This window comes from Camelus ferus, chromosome 15, assembly GCF_009834535.1.
Source record: "Camelus ferus isolate YT-003-E chromosome 15, BCGSAC_Cfer_1.0, whole genome shotgun sequence".
Taxonomy (NCBI): Eukaryota; Metazoa; Chordata; class Mammalia; order Artiodactyla; family Camelidae; genus Camelus; species Camelus ferus.
In genome coordinates, this window is record NC_045710.1 from 48,964,614 (window position 1) to 48,981,147 (window position 16,534).

The following is a 16,534-nucleotide window of genomic DNA, read 5'->3' on the forward strand; positions in this document are numbered from 1 at the left end:
GATTATTCCTTCATTTTCCTATAAGATGTTCATGGCTGAACAGAATCTTTGGAGATGGTTTTTTGGGTGGGATGCTGGGTCCACTGGATTGTAGATATTTTGGTTAAAAGTAACTTTCTTTCTGTTACCAAGGCTGTTGCCCCCAGGATCATACCCCTGCCCTTCCCTCGGCTAGAAACCAATTACTTTTATGTAAGTCTCAGGAGGCAGCTGCAGAGAAGAAACAAGAACTGGTTAGAACCCTCAGGGGCCAAGATGATGGAGGATTTGACTTCCAGTGGACCTTGAGCCTCATTATAAAACATAAGCATGTTAAGTGACACATCCACCAGTGCCAGGACAGTTCACAATTGCCATGACAACAACCAGAAAAGGCCATATAAGGACTGAAAAGCTCGAACAAGGACTGACTGGCTCCATCACACCTGGAAGGAGGACATGATGACCAAAGCTTCCCCAGATGTCTCTCCCAGGCCTCTGGCTGACAGCAACCCATTCAAGTTCCTCTTCCTCCCTCGAATGCTTCTCTTCCCTTCTCCCAGCTCAAGCCCTTTCTTCCACTTCCCCTTCTCAGCAATAAAGGGTCTGTTCACTTTGTCCCTCTGCCTCTGTGCGAATTCTTTCACAGCCAGCAGCAAGGACCCACACTTTGGCTGGCTTCCTAACTTAGGGGTCTCTCCATCGGCTAACAGTTGTACCAAGTTATACCCTCACCAGCCTAATGTCAGCGTTCCCACTGCTGGGGCCTCTGGCTCTGGGTCTCTCACAGGCTGCAGTCCAGGTGTTGGCTGTGGCTGTGGTCTCAACTCTCTTTTACTTCCTTGATACCCCTATTGCCAATCTTTTTAATTTTAGCCGTTGTGATGGGTGTAAGAGGAGTGTGATATTGTGATTTTAATTTTCATTTTCCTCATTACAAATGAAGTTGAGCACCTTCATGCAAATTCATTGATCCTTTTGATTTTCTTTTGGAGAACCTGTAAAGCATCTGACCTGTTTTTCTTAATGGTGGTCATTTTCTTAGTGATATCCGTTCTTCATACATTTTATATATGGGGCCCTTAATTTTGCGTATTGTAAAAATCTTCCCCCAATCTGTGCCTTGACTTTCATTTTCTTTAATGTTGTCCTTAGACAGAAGTTCTCAAGTTATCAATTTAATGTAGTCAAATTTGTAATTATTTTCTTTATAGTTACTGACCTTTCTGTTCAACTTACTTTTCATTCTCTGTAATGAAGACAATTTATATTATCTCATAGAATGCACTTTATCTTTCACAATTCAGTATACAGTCCATTTGTACTTGATTTCAGGGTACAATTTGAGGTAGAGAGAGTTTCTTTATCCATGTGTATATCAAATTGACTAAGCACTATTTATTACCAGTCATTTTCCCACTGCTCAGGAGGGTCATCTTTGTCTTAAATCAACGGTACATTTATGTAGATGTCCGTTTCTGAGCTATTTATTCTGCTTCTTTCATCTGTTTATCTTTTCACTATGGCCACACTCTCTTTACTACTCGGTAGACAACCAATTTCATTGTTCTTCACTAGATCTTCAAGAGTTTCTTGGATATATTTAGCCCTTTGCATTTCATGTTCATTTTTAAATAAACTTGTCATATTTTACACACACACACACACCCCTACTGCAATTGTGAATGGATTCGCATTGAATCTATAGATCAATTTGGGAAGAACAGACATGGTAACAATCTTGAATCGTGCAACCTATGAACATAGTATAATCCTCATTTATTTAGGTCTTCAATTTCTTTTAAAAAAAATTTCGTAATTCCCTCTGCAGAGGTGTTGCGATTTATCCTTACTCAACTGCTACCTTGTATGCTATCACGAACCGTATTTCTTTAAAACGTCAATGTTGTTTGTTACTCACCTACTGAAACACGATTGGTCTTCGAATATTGACTCTGTTGTACCAGCAACTGCTAATTTATGAATTAACTTTTCCTACGCTTTTTAAAATTTTTCTATGCGCATATCTCCTATGAGAGAAGTTTTGTCTTCCTTCCTAATCTATACCTTTTATTACCTCTTCTTGAAAAGACCAAACCCCACAAGATTCTGAATGTCATTAACGTGTAATTCTAGTTTTAAATTCAGTCAAAAGATGCCAGTGAAGTCGAGAAGGCGAGACTCTTCCCGCCCCCCAGCCTCTCTCAGTCGCGGCGGCCACACCTCCCCGCCTCACAATCACTCCCATCCAGGGTTAAGTGTGAGCCGACCGCAGCCGGCTGGGACGCGGGCTCCGGAAGCGCGCCGCCGGCATCCTGGCCGTCCCGCCCCTCGCCCAGGATGCAGCCAATCAGCGCCCCCCTCCTACGAGCATCCCATCGGCCAAAATGGCGGCGGGTGGTAGCGCGGCGTCCCGCTTGTAGTTCCATTGCCCGACGCCTCCCGCTGCAAAATGTGAAAGGAGAAGCGGCTGGTGGAGGGGGTCCTAGACAATGAGTCGGCGAAGGAAACATGGGGACAGCCCTAGCCTGAAGAACACGCCGCGCAAAGCGGCGGCGGCGCCGGCGGCGGCGGCGGCGGCGGCGGCTGAGGAATGCGGCTCGGTGGCCGAGCAGGGGAAGAGGCGGCTGAGGTCGGCCGGCGCCTCGGGGCTCCGCGGGGCCGGAGACAGGCCTCCCCGGCCCCAGCCGCAGCAAGAGCAGCCTCCAGCAGCCACTTCGTGCAGTAAAAGTAACCCCGAGGGTGAGACGTGGGCGGCGCGGCCCCCCGAGGCCTCGGCGCCGCAGACTCGCTGCCCAGCTTCTAGCAGGAAAACCCCAGGTGCGGGTGGGGGTGGGGTGGGGTGGGGGTGGAGTCTGAAGTGTGTGCCCTTTCTCTGGGTTTCTCCTCGTGAGTCCAAAATTAACCCGACACCACTCCCCCACCGCTTGCTTCCTCGAGTCTGAGCACTGCCCCGTTAGGACCACCCACTTGTCGCCCCTGCCACAGGAGTAGGTGGTGGGGTTTACCTGTTGGAGGGAGGGGACAGATTTCTAGGCTGCTGCTCCGGGCTTCAGCAATAGCAGAGCGAGGAAAAACAATACCTGTTGCTTTTAGCTGATTTCCAGGGGAAGTTAACTCCCCCTTAAACTTTTTGTCCTGACCAGATTTAGTAAAGGGGCAATATGAAAGCTGTAGCTCATCTGTAGCCTCAAAGTCGTGGTGGTGTCTCACCTCGTTGGGCATAAATCGAAAGCTCCGTTGTATACTGTCCCTCAAAGTAGGAAACCAAGGGCCCTTGAATATTTCATTCTGATCAATATTTGGTGTTCCAGAGTATTTTAGAGATTTCTCATCCTGTCAGGGACTAAAACTCCTGTAAAAGCTCTTTTTCTAGAGCGTATTTTTGATCTACAGCTTTTGTTAACTTATTTTTAGTTTACTTGGACAAAGCAATTGCAGAATAAACAAAAACAGCGATACTACACAAAATTTACCAAGAAACAGCTCATTAAAGGTTTTTGAAGTTAATTAGTGTAAGTTGGCTAGAGTTGGGGAAAGGGGGCTAAACAGATTTTACTGAGGTTTTTGTCCGAGTGCTTTTGATTTTTGGAATTATCTGTAAATTACAGGTGATTCCCAAAGCCTCCATGTTCCAGTGGTAAGGAATGGAGTGGCTAGGTTATACCGTGTTGTACATTTATAGAGCCACTAGATTGTCTAAAATACTTGCTATTTACCATGTCAAATATGTAAAATATGACAGGGATTTTTATGTAAAACTAACATTTCAGTTCTCGTTAAAGTAATACAGTCATCTCTGGGGGAAAATTTTATAATTGGACTATAAATAGTAATCTAAGTTATTATTTAGCATTTAGGTATTATGAAGTAAAGTAATGCTTTAAATTGCAAAAATTGTTCCTTTAATCTTACTTTATGTAGAAAAGTATGAAACACCAAAGAGAGTGCTGCGGATGGATTTATCATCATCTACCTTCAGTTCTCCTAATGATCCAGATGGACAGAATGATATCTTTTGGGATCAGAATTCTCCGATGACAAAACAGCTAGGTAATTTGTCAGTAACATTTTTATCTGGGTGAATACTTGATTAATGAACAGGATTTAACTGTAGAATTTCAGTCGGGTAACAAAATCAGGAACTTTTCTATAGCAGGTATTTTTTGAGAATCTTACATGATCACGTTGCTGTTATTGCATGTGATGTCAGAGGGAGTAGTGATGTAAGCTGTGCTCATTATAATTGTTTTCTTAGAAATGACCGCTCTCTTTTAAAAAAGATTGTTTATAATTTATAAAAATGTCTTTGTTCCTTTAGGTAAAGGAAGAAAAAAGAAGATTTATACCACAGACAGTGATGAAATCTCACATATTGTTAATCGGATTGCACCTCAGGTAAGTATCATCAGTTTTATAGTTTATTTTAAAAGAGTGAAAAATAGGCCACTAAGTTTTTTTTATAGTTTGTGTGTCTGAAAAATGTTTTGTCTTATTCGGTTCTCTTTTGCAAACATATAGCAGCAGAGATTACTTTTACTTTTTCTACTACTGAAATGCATGTTTTAGAAAAAGCAACATATTGTAAAATTGTTAATATATTTTCTCCTAAGCATATATTTTATTTTCATTTTTTTAGTGATGATTTTTAATTAGAGCTATATTTTGTTTTCAATGTTGTTTGACAGTATATGGTATCATTTTTCAAGTTACTAAAATAATAGAATCAGACAACAAAAATTTTAACTTATAAGTTTTTTGTGATTGGTGTTTTTTTTTCCTGTGTATAGCACACCTTTTCCCCATTGAAACTGCTTTTCTTAGTACTTGTTGTCTTGTAAGATCATCAAGAAACACTTACAAAAGTGGGCAAAACATTAGATTAGGAGTTAGTTCTCAGTCTGCCTCCTGTACTGAATGAACCTAAGCAAGTGATTTAAGCTTTCAGAACTTTAGTTCATTCAACCATAAAATAGAATTATTACTTGTTTTGTTCTCTTTCTTGAGTTACTGTGAGGATTCAATTAGATAGAAATTCTTTGTAAACTGTAGAGCACTACAAATGTTAGGTTATATTAAAGCTAATTTTGATAAAGTGTTCACTGTAACAGAGCCATCTTCAGAAGCTTCTTCATTTCAACTCTTGTCATGCTTGAATGAAAGCGAAATATAAGCTTAGGTCAACCTCTGTTTTGAACCTCTTTACTTTCCTCTCTCTTTTTCTTACTTAGCAACATTTAAATCCAGAAAACATCAGTTTTCTCTTAGTGTCTTCTCCTTAGGAAGTGTGGTGATTTCTTTGACACGCCCTTGGACAGTGACTGTATGTTGACCGTAAAGGACAGGTGGCACTGGCCCAAACTGTGGTTGCAGGGAATCACCATCGTCCAGGTGGGAGAGACAGGAAATGAAGTTTTTCTTAGTGGCTATGAAATATCCAGAATTACAGCTAGCACAGTCAAAGCGATTCTGTTGCTGCTAGCTCTCCATTCCGTGTTTGGCACGTCACAGAAATGCATTTTACGTACGGTCCATTAGTTAAATAGCATTTATGCCGCATACTACTTACTTCATAAGTTAACAATAGAGCTTCATTGATTGTAGGTTTCACATGAAAGAAGCGTAATAAAATGTGTTTGGACTGGCTAGCCTGAGTAGTGATAAAAAGATAGCCAAGTAAATTATTGGACTCTTTACCTAAGTGGGCTGGAAGTAATAGCTCACATAAAGAAATGGCAGCAGTGTGCAAGTGGTAACTTGTGTATAAGAAAAAAATACAGTGAAATTAGTTGCTTTTAAATGTTACCCTTTTCAACCGAGTGCTTTTAAAGCATATAAATCTTTGGTAGGACCAAGTTTCTTTAAGAGCTGTCATGTTCTCAGAATGACATATTCATGTTGGTTTTTTTTTTTGGTTGAATCATCCTCCTCAAATAATTAAGTCATCTTAATATTTCCAGAGATGACTTTTTTTAATATGCATTTTTATTTTAATCGGACAGTCATTTTACATTTTTCAGGGACACTTTTTATAGAATGTTTGAAGATGGTATATATTTTTCCATCATTTTTATGCACTTCTACACAGTATATGCTAAGATTAAATGAAGTAATACGTTTAGGTACCTTATACAGCACCTGGATTGTTTTATGTAATTATTAATGAGGAAATTTTTTACAAAATTTTTTTATAAAAAGGTGGGAAAGCAGTTGGGTGCAGCCACTGTGGAAAACAGTATGGAGATTCCTCAGAGACTAAAAATAGACTTACCATATGATCCAGCAATCCCATTCCTCATTATATTTCCAGAGGGAACCTTAATTCAAAAAGACACCTGCACCCTAATGTTCATAGCAGCACTATTTACAGTAGCCAAGACATGGAAACAACCTAAAATCCATTGACAGATGACTGAATGAAGAAGTTGGTATATTTATACAATAGACTACTACTCAGCCATTAAAAAATAATAAAATAATGCCATTTGCAGCAATGTGGATGGCCCTGGAGAATGTCATTCTAAGTGAAGTAAGTCAGAAGAGAAAGAAAAATACCATATGATATCACACGTATGTGGAGTCTGAAAAAAAAAACAAATGAACTTATTTATAAATAAGTTCACAGACATAGTAAACAAATTTATGGTTGCCAGTGGGGAAGAGAGTGGGAAGGGATAAATTGGGAGTCTGAGATTTGCAGATACTAACTGGTACATATAAAATAGATAAACAAGTTTCTACTGTATAGCACAGGGAACTATATTTAATATCCTATAGTAGTTTATGGTGAAAAAGAATATGAAAATGAATATATGTATATTCATGTATGACAGAAGCATCGTGCTGTACAGCAGAAATTGACACAACATTGTAAACTGACTATATTTCAATTAAAAAAACCATACAAAGGACCCATGTATATGTATTTCATCGGATATATAAAGCTATCATACTTTCATTCTCTAAAAATGGAATGAATTTAAAATTACTTGGTAAATGGAGAAAAAATCCATAATTAATTAGTTAAGAATGTTATTTTCCCTAAATTCAAGATTGTTGAAACAAAAGGGAAAATATGTATTGAGTCTAAAATTGAAACTTGCTTTTCTTGAATATTTTACAAAGCTAAAATCTACTAGGTTCAACTGGACATACAAGAAAACTGCTTGTTGATAGAGGATTTTAATGTACCAAGCTGCAGGGATCTTTTCACCTAACTCTCCAGTGAATAAACATAAACTGACATCTTTATGCTCAGCATTTTGCTGGATGCTAGGGGGATAGTCCTTGTCTTCAAGTAACCTATATCTAGTGATAAGGTTATTTTTAATTTGTGATAGTTGTTTACGTTCATTCTAGGTACTATAAAAATAGAGTAGAAAATGGTCAACCTATTTGTTGATTTGGTTTGTGACTAATATGTAAACTCATTCTCTAATTTTATGCGTGATCAAGTGACTGAAAGGTATAGCAGATGGCTTTTTCCTAGCCTTTATACTGGTTAAACTTTTCTCTGCTTTCTCTGCTTATTTTTGTTCTTCTCCCTTCTTCATTTGTAGCATCAGTTCTAACCTTGCACTTCTCTCTAACTCAGTCCCAACTTATTTCTAAGTTTTCTTAATTCTGTCAAAGTGTTGTCAATTCAGGTCAACATGGATTGTGCAGCTTTAGATAAACATTATAATGGGGATAGAGAAATTTGGAGAATCAAGTGATAAAGAATTCCATGTGTATCTCGTTTTATTCTTAACTCTAATAATTCCTGCTACAGTTTATTTCTGACACTGATGTTTATTTTTAAAAATATCTGATGACTGCTGAAATAAGTTGATCCATTTTCTTTTGATAAAAACATGTGCTTTTACTATTAAATAATCCTGAAAATAAGGAGTTCTCGATTCTGAATGTTTTCGTTTGCTAAAACGTAAATAGATCACTTCTTGCAACTTGTTATTGCCGTCCTCCAACTTCTCATGTTTTTGTAGTTAATTGCTTGGGAAAATAATTCAACATAACTAAGGTGGGTTTTTTGGTTTGTTATTTGTTTTGAGGGTTTAGGGGGGTTTTGGTACTTTTTACACCTCTTTTTTTTCCCTTTTGCCAAAGGATGAGAAACCGATGACAGACTCCATGCTGGACGTGTGGATTGGTGAAACTGCTATTCCATGTACTCCTAGTGTAGCAAAAGGAAAATCAAGGGCAAAACTCAGCGGTACAAAGTAAGTGCAAACTTTTAGGTTTTTCTGAATTCGGTGAAGTAAATGTTTTTAAAAATATTCTGTTTTGGTTTTGTGAATATGTTAAAGTGGTTATAAATTATTTTCCTTAGTTTTGACATATAAACTTTTGGACTTAAAATAATTGTAATGTAAGTGTTAACATTTTTGAATTTTAACATTGAAATATGTTAAATAATAATTGAATATTTATGACTTTTAGAACTTATAATTTTTTAAATATTTGTTTAATAGGTTAAAAACTCAAAATCAGGAGGAGGAACTTATGAAATTGGCTAAACAATTTGATAAAAATATGGAAGAGCTAGATGTGATTCAGGACCAAAACAGGAGAGATCATGATCTTATCCAGACGATTTCAGAAGCAGAGACTTTAGATAATTACAGAGATAATGTACAAACGCAGTTACTACATGATATTGTTCCTGGAATAGATAATGCTGTGTTAAAGAAGCCAGTGAAAGAAAACACCAAGATAACTGTGGTAAATGGGCAAAAGAGCAGTCAGAAGCCATTTGACCAAAATGCTGAAGCAGCCTTTATTGCCATTTTTGATGGTTCTACTCAGAAATGTAGTGGACAGTTAAGCCAAGAGCTGTCAGATGCTTTTTCAAACACCGGTAATGCTACATTTGGAAAGAAAAGTGCTTTGAAAGAGGAGAAAATCATTACCAATGAAACTCTGGTCACTGAAAAACTGCCAGGATCGCTTTCTTATCAGGTAGATGCTCCTGGAATGACAAAATCATATGTGACTTCCTATACGAAGGAACCAGGAGCTTTCAATAAGCACATTGATGCAGTTACTGCCACTGATTTTGAGGATGACTGGGAAAACTTACTAAATAATGAACCTTTTGTTATGCAAAATGTCAAAATGTCTGAGCATTTCTCTGCTCCTCCAACAGCCCAGATTACTGATCAAAAGGAAATGTGTACCTTTAATAGTAAAAATGATGAAAGTAAGTCAGGAATGAATACAAGTCTAGATACCAGGTTAAAAGATTCAAAATTTTTACATGAATCTCCCTTCGGAGGCACCTAGCAGTGAATTAACGGGTGCTGCAAAGTACAGACTTTCGCCAAAGTCAAATGATAAATCAGACAAATTATCCGCTGGAAATCAAAAGAAATTTCAGAAATCTTTTAATACAAGTGTTCAGGACAAAATTCAAGACTATGCAGTTGCATCTAATCTGACAAAAGTAAAGGAAGATACTCATAGTAAGTTTACTTCTAATGTAAATACTTCTGGAAAAAAGTCTACTTTGAATACAAGACATTCTAGTGAACAAAAAGATAAGTCCATTTTTAAACAGTCTTTTACAGCACCTACAAATGTAGAGCCTTTAGGCCCTGCAGCTTGGGGCAATAAGACCAGTGTTTGTAACGCAAATCAGACTGCATCCAAGTTAGGTTCTTTCTTTGATGATTGGAATGATCCATCATTTGCCAACGAAATTGTTAAAGCATGTCATCAATTAGAGAATACCTGGGAGGCAGATGATGTAGATGACGATTTACTGTACCAAGCATGTGATGATGTTGAAAGACTAACTCAGCAACAAGACACGAAAGTGGACAGCAAGACATCAGGAAGTGTGCTTGAGATCAATAATGGTTCTAAACATGGAGCCAAAAACGTGTTTACTACACCTAAACAAGGGACTCATTTGCTGCAATCAAAGCCTTCGAATCTGAACAACATTTCAGCGCTTTCATCTTCATTGACAAATAGCTCACAAATAAGTAAATCGATGAAGACAGAGAAAAGGGAGGTTTGTGGAAATTCTCCAGGCTTTTTAGGTGCTACGACAAATTTGACTCTCTACTCTAAGAACTCAGATTGTCAGGTCAATAATCGGTGTCTCTCTTGGAATAACAATGATGTTCCAGTACAAGTGAATAGTTCCAAATCAGTTCTCTCAGGAAGTTCAAGTTCGAATGTGAGTTCAGATCATATGAATACAGAAATTGGTTCTTATAGGAAGAAGCTGAGTGGTGCACATCTGTCCCACAAGGCCATGGCTAGTGAAGAGGCTTGGTTTGACCTTAACAGGGCAGCTAGATTTTCTAAGTACACATTTACGAAGATGAAAAATTCTCCAATTCTTTCCCAGTTTAATAACGAATGTATAACAGGAAGTGTTTCTGATACCAGAATTACACAGGGTTTGGAGAAAAATAAAACTGTCAACCCATTACGTGGGAAGGCTGTTCAACAGCAGTCTTTGGTGAAATCCTCTGAGTCTTTGGAACAACCTTCAAAAGGTATGTATGAAATACAGTTTCCCTTGAAAAGTAGCCAAACTAGTTACTTCTTATATATTGAATTTGCGTAACATATTAAGTTAAAAACTGTTTTCGCGTTACTTAACTAGAAGTCTTATAGTGATTCTTAATGCTGATGCTGGAATATACAAACACTGGGCGATTTATGTTTTCAATAGACTGCGTTGAATTCTTTGCCAACATTTAATACAGTGATTAGCATATGGTAGGCATTCAGTAAATATGTGTTGAATGTTTCCTTGTTTATTTACTAGAAAATTTTACTTTTAGATATATGTATTACTGTATGAGATTCTGTGTGTTTATTAAATACCTCATTGTTTTAAGATTTGAATAATCTTATTCCTTACTCCTATGTTTAGCAGAACACTGAGGTGATCATTTGAAGGTTTAGAGCATTCTGATTAAACACCTTTGCTAGTATCCTGTCTGATATAAAACTGTTAATGATGGTTAGAATTGTTATTTACTGAACAGTACATCCTGTCATCTTTTGATTTCTCCGCAATTCCTCTTTTCCTCAATTCTTTCTGTCAACAAATTCCGTTGTTTCTACCTCAAAAAATGTGTCTCAGAACTGTCCATTTTTCTCACCCTCTCCTGTCCCAGCCTTACCCATGTCGACATTTCTTGACTAGGCCTCTGCAGTTCTTTGACCTGCCCCCTCTTAAATTCTAGGCTCCAAACAGCAGAATGATCCTTTAAAACAAGATTTAAAAACAAGCAAACAAACAAGTAGGCATATATGGCATTCCTCTGCCTTAAGACAGCCTTCAGTCACTGCTCTTCATATTTCAAATAAAATCCAAACTTTACGCTGATCTCCAAGGCTCTGAATTCTCTCTCCTTAATCTACCTGTCTTCTTTTTCCCTTACACCAGCTGTATTTCAGTTCCTCAAACAAAATTGGTTCTTTCCTAGTTCAGAAGCTTTGACTGCTATTCCCCGCCAAAACTGCCTCCTAGCCTTTGACCCCCTCCCCTCCTCTGGTGGGTGTGTTTTTACCCTTAGGTCTCAGTTTAAGTGTTACTGTCTCACAGAGGCCTTCCTTGCACAGTCTATAGATCAGTGCTTTCTTTGTTATTTTCAGTCATCTTTCTTATTTCCTTCACTTCTTCTATCACAGTTTGCAGTTAAGCTGTCTGTCTCATCAGTGAATTCCTACGCCTACCATACGTAGCATCTGCCATTTGGAAGATGTTCGGTAGATACTTGACTGAACATCATGCAGTATGATGTGAAAAGTCTGTTATTCACTGACACTTTAATATTTTTTTAAAAGGGGTATTTCTGGCATAACTCCTTGTGCTTCTTAATGCCTGGGGCTCGTCACCAGAAACATAGTGACCCCCACGTACATAACACCAAGTCGGCCTGGCTGTTTTCCATTTATCCTTTAAAACGAATGCATTTCTAACCACCCAGAATGGTTTAGATTCGTTGTCTCTGAGTTTCTCCAATACCCAGTGCTGATTTCTGTTACAGCATTTACTGCGCTAGCTTGTAATTATAGATTTTCTTAAATCAGTCTCCCTCACTTGGGGCTAGCCTTAGGATTCTTATCTACTGTGTAGATCGATGCTAATATGGTAAGAGTTTTTAGTTTCTTTTAACATTGGGTTGTTTTATCTTTGGATTCTGGATAATGCTTTTGTTGGCGCTGTTACTTCAACTATTCCATTTAAGTAACCCCTCCCTTAAAAAAAAAACAGTACCATGTTAGTTGTTTAAAAAGAAAGAAAGAAAACAGTATAGATTAATTTGAAGTAGAAAGTTAAGTCCTCTGTTTCTCCTTTCCAACAGCCATCCATCAGGGAAAGCCACTGTTAATAGTTTGGAACCCATCATGTAGCATTTTCCGCACATATGAAAACGTGTGTGTGTATGTTTACCTATACATTTATTTAAATAGATAGAATTATACTATATAATTTGGCAGTTTGGTTTTGCCTCCATTTGGTATGATTATCTTTTCCTGTTAGTACATACAGATTTGCTTCAGTCTTTTGAATGACTACATTGTTTGTCATTATATGGATGTATCATAATTTATTTAACTGATTGTTTATTGATGGAAGTTTAATTTCATTGCAGTTTTTTGCATTACAAACAGTATAGTCCTCCAGTGAATAGTTTTCTACATAAATTTACACATACTTGTGTGATTGTGTCCATTAATTACTGAAAAACTAATGTAAGAAAATGTTTTAAATTTTGATTGATAGCACTTAATCATCCCCCAAAATGACATCAATTTTTATTATTATCAACACTGACAATGAATCCTTCTCTACATTACAGCCCAGGCTAGATATTTTGAAACTTTAAAAATTGTTGTCAATCTATAATAATTTTAAATATTTAAGTTTCTATTTAGATAAATGTGACTTATTGAAGCATATTTCCAACATGTTACTTTATAGTTGTAATTCCATTAAAGACTAAATCTCTCTGGAATATTTGATTTTTCCAAAACTCCTATCTACTGTCCTATCTGCATTTTTTTAATGGATGGATAATTTGCCTTTCAGTTTACTTTACAATTTTTCCTCCAAGTTTACTGATGGTACCTAATATTCTAATTGATATTAACCTTGTTGCTGTTTTCTCTAGTTTCCATTTCCTTTTACTTATGTGTAGCACACTGCTCACCAGGGAATCTCTTTAAAACAAAATCCATCTAACTGCCTCATTGCTTTAAGACAAGGTTTGGCAAACTGGCCTGTGCAGATCGGGCCTGAATAGCCTGTTTTTGTACAGCCAACATGCTGAGATGATTTTCACATTTTAAATGGTTGAAAAAAATTAAAGAAGAATAATACTTAATGACTTTTGAAAACTGTATGGGAATTCAAATTTTACTGTCTATAAAGTTTTCCTTGAACATAGCTACGTTATTTGTTTACACACTGTCCGTGGCAGTTTTCATGCTGCAATGACAGAATTGAACAGTTGCAGCAAGAGATCACGTGACCCTTAAAGGTTACTTTCTGGCCTTACTTTCTGGCCTTTTACAGAAAAAAAAAGTGTGCTGACCCCCTGCTCTACAGTAAAGATTAAGAAGAGCCACCCTTGCTTTGTACCTTGCAATAGTTTGAGACCTTGCTGTGAATTTTTATTGCAGATTGAATTAAAGGAAGGGCTGATGGGAGAAATGAGTGACTCTCCCTAAATCTTGTTCACAAGAATTTTCATGGTGTGAGTTTATTGTATCGTTTGAAATTATTTTCCAGAATATCATGAAGCCAGTTGTAAGGCCAGTTTTAGGGATCTGTGTTCTTTTCTGCCCCATGGATTATTAACCTGTTTTCCTTCCAAACGTATGGTCAACTGAATGTAAACTGTGTGTGTGTGTATTCTGAGTTTCTTGTGTTTCTCAGCTATGAGACTAAAATAGTAGATAATCAAACTAATTTTAAAGTTTCATAGTATCTTTTTGTGGGGAAAAATAGCTACGGTCTGTGAGATAATTGGTTTAGGAAATTAAAGGCAACAGATTGATCTGGGGAGTTTATTTGAGATACATATCTCTTACCCTGAACGTCTTCTCCATTTCTGACTATACCAAGGAGGGAAGTGGAGACAGATGGTACATTTTGTGCAAATATCTGCCTTAGTAACAAGGAAAATGTTTTATAACAACTAAATCGTGAACCTTTGTCTAGGTGTCAGTGTAAATAATATTTCTCTGCTGACAGTACTGCAGACTCTTACTTCTCTGAAAGGTGGATTTTACAGTATAAACAGTTTAGCAATACCAGGTCACTTACATATGTATTAGTATGATGGTCTTAATTTTAAAACATTATTTAAATGAGAAAATAGATTTGCTAATTTTAAAGTTTGATTCTTAGGGGCATGATATAGATAGTCTTTTAGCTCAAAGTGACTTAACTGTGGAATTAAATTCATTTTATTAGAACTCAGAATTTTGGTAGAGACAGAATTGATTGTTACTAAAATAGAACTTTCTTATTTTCATTTGTCTAATTTAAAAACACATTGTTTTTTATAGTATGCTTATCTGAAGTATAAAGTATGTTGCAAAAGAATATATCAGAATGCTTCATATTTTTGTGTATTGAAAGACATTCATATTGAAGATTTTATTCAGATAGCCTGCTTTTTGAAATAATTTTCTGATGTTTATAAAAAAGTGTGTCCAAGTAAAAGTATAATATCTGATGGTGAGTTACATATCTATTGGCATGGTAGATTTCACTTTATTACTCCAAGGTATATTTCCTAAATGGCTGAAATAAAAATCTTGGCGCTCTAGAGAGGAAAAAAAGTAGGTGTCTATAGTAACATAGCTTATCTTACACCAAAAATACACTATTTGGGGTATTGTTATCTAATTCATTATATTTTGACTACTTTTCTGTTACGACTTATGTAACATTTAAAATCCCAATTTGTTTTTAAAATGCATTCATTTATTACATAGAAATTAGATGCTGTTGTTCACAAGAATTATTTGCTTTTAATCAAATGAATTTTGTCACACTGTGGAAAGAGTGTGTCACACAGGTACAGATTGATCAGTGCTTGGTTTCATTTTGGCCTAGAACCTTGTACTTGAACTGTACTTAGCATCTTACAGTTAGTAGTTTAGTCTGATTTAATAACCAAACCAGTGTGGCAAACCTGGGTAATAAGTAAAAATTAAAACCCACTTAGAATGACTTTATAGTCTGTAAAACTAACATCTATATTTTGTTTCATTTTTAGAGGAAGAAGAGAAAAATAGAAAGTATTCTCCTGAAGAAATTCAGAGAAAAAGACAAGAAGCACTGTTTCGAAGAAAGGCCAAAAGCACAGGCGGCGACTGTAAAGGCAGCTCCCACTTAACCTGATTTCTTTAATGAAGCGTTAGTGGGGAGACAACAAGGACAGTCGATAGCTATCTATGATAGGAAGCATTTGTTCTTGGTTTCTCTGTGAGAAATTTAATGCTGAGTTACAAAGCGTGGAATTCTACTTTATTTAATAAATCAGTGTTTGCAATGACCACTGAAACCTTTCCTTGGAGATGTATGTGAAAGTAATTGCGTGTAAGTTTTGGAAATTCAGGAAAGTTAACAATTTTGTAGTAGAAATATACAGAGGGAAGTAGTTTCATTTTTTAAATATCGTGACTGCGGAGGACCATCAAAAATAATCTACTTAAATTTTTACTGTAGTAAGTCTTTTCCTAACACTAGACTATTTTTTTTTTTACAGGTTTACTTTCAATAACTGTACCTTAAGGTTTTTATACATTCCTGAATTCTAATACTTCCATATTGTTAGGAACATGGTAGGAAATAAAGGACTTCAGTTTATTTGTAAGAACATTATTATTTTCAATTCCTAGTCCATAATAGATGTGAATTTTAAATTCTAAAATGTAATGCATTTTGGAAACTTCCCTCCGTTTTTAGGAAAAAATGCTGATTTAAGAAGTTGAGTTTAGAAAAAAGATTGGATTGGCTGTGTAAGTAGTATAGCATCATGCATGTTTAGAACTGTCAGAAACTCGTTATCATCTGGTCCAGCCTCTTTGTTGTCTAGGTGAGAAATGAATAGCATTGTTCTGAAAGTCATGAGGCGAGTTAAAGCTGTGCTGCAATTGGAATGATTTCTTTCATTCCAGTGGATTCCTAGGCTGCTGTACCATTTGCTTCAAAGTACATGAAATACCATGTCTGTGGGAGCATTAATTACTTTATAGTATAAAACTTAAATAAAAGCACATTAAGGACTGTTCAGTAATCATCGCATTATTTCTTGAACCATTCCAGGATATAAAAAATGAGAATCTTTTTTCAGTTTTCCTAAAACTATGTAATTTTTCGTTGATTAATTTACTGACTTTAGTAATTTGTTCTTCTCTATTACTCTCTTTTCTTTTTGCCTGTTTGGAATTTGCTAAGCCAGAAGTAAAAATGTCTAAGCTGAGGACATAAGGACAAGTAAGGATGCTTTATTCATCCCAAACAGCTTTAGGAGACCTGGCCGAAGTTACAGATGTGAAGAGCCTCTAA

The 16,534-nt window shown here is 36.6% G+C and overlaps 1 protein-coding gene across 1 annotated transcript; it reads left to right on the plus strand.

Moving 5' to 3' along the window:
- Positions 1-2,350: 2,350 nt before the first annotated feature.
- ETAA1 (ETAA1 activator of ATR kinase) lies at positions 2,351-16,262 on the plus strand. Its single transcript, XM_032497700.1, is given in 8 exon segments — positions 2,351-2,721; positions 3,904-4,032; positions 4,301-4,377; positions 8,086-8,198; positions 8,451-9,240; positions 9,242-10,487; positions 15,240-15,319; positions 15,321-16,262. Coding segments are annotated over 8 exon segments (2,724 nt in total). The 5' UTR covers positions 2,351-2,471; the 3' UTR covers positions 15,360-16,262.
- Positions 16,263-16,534: the final 272 nt, after the last annotated feature.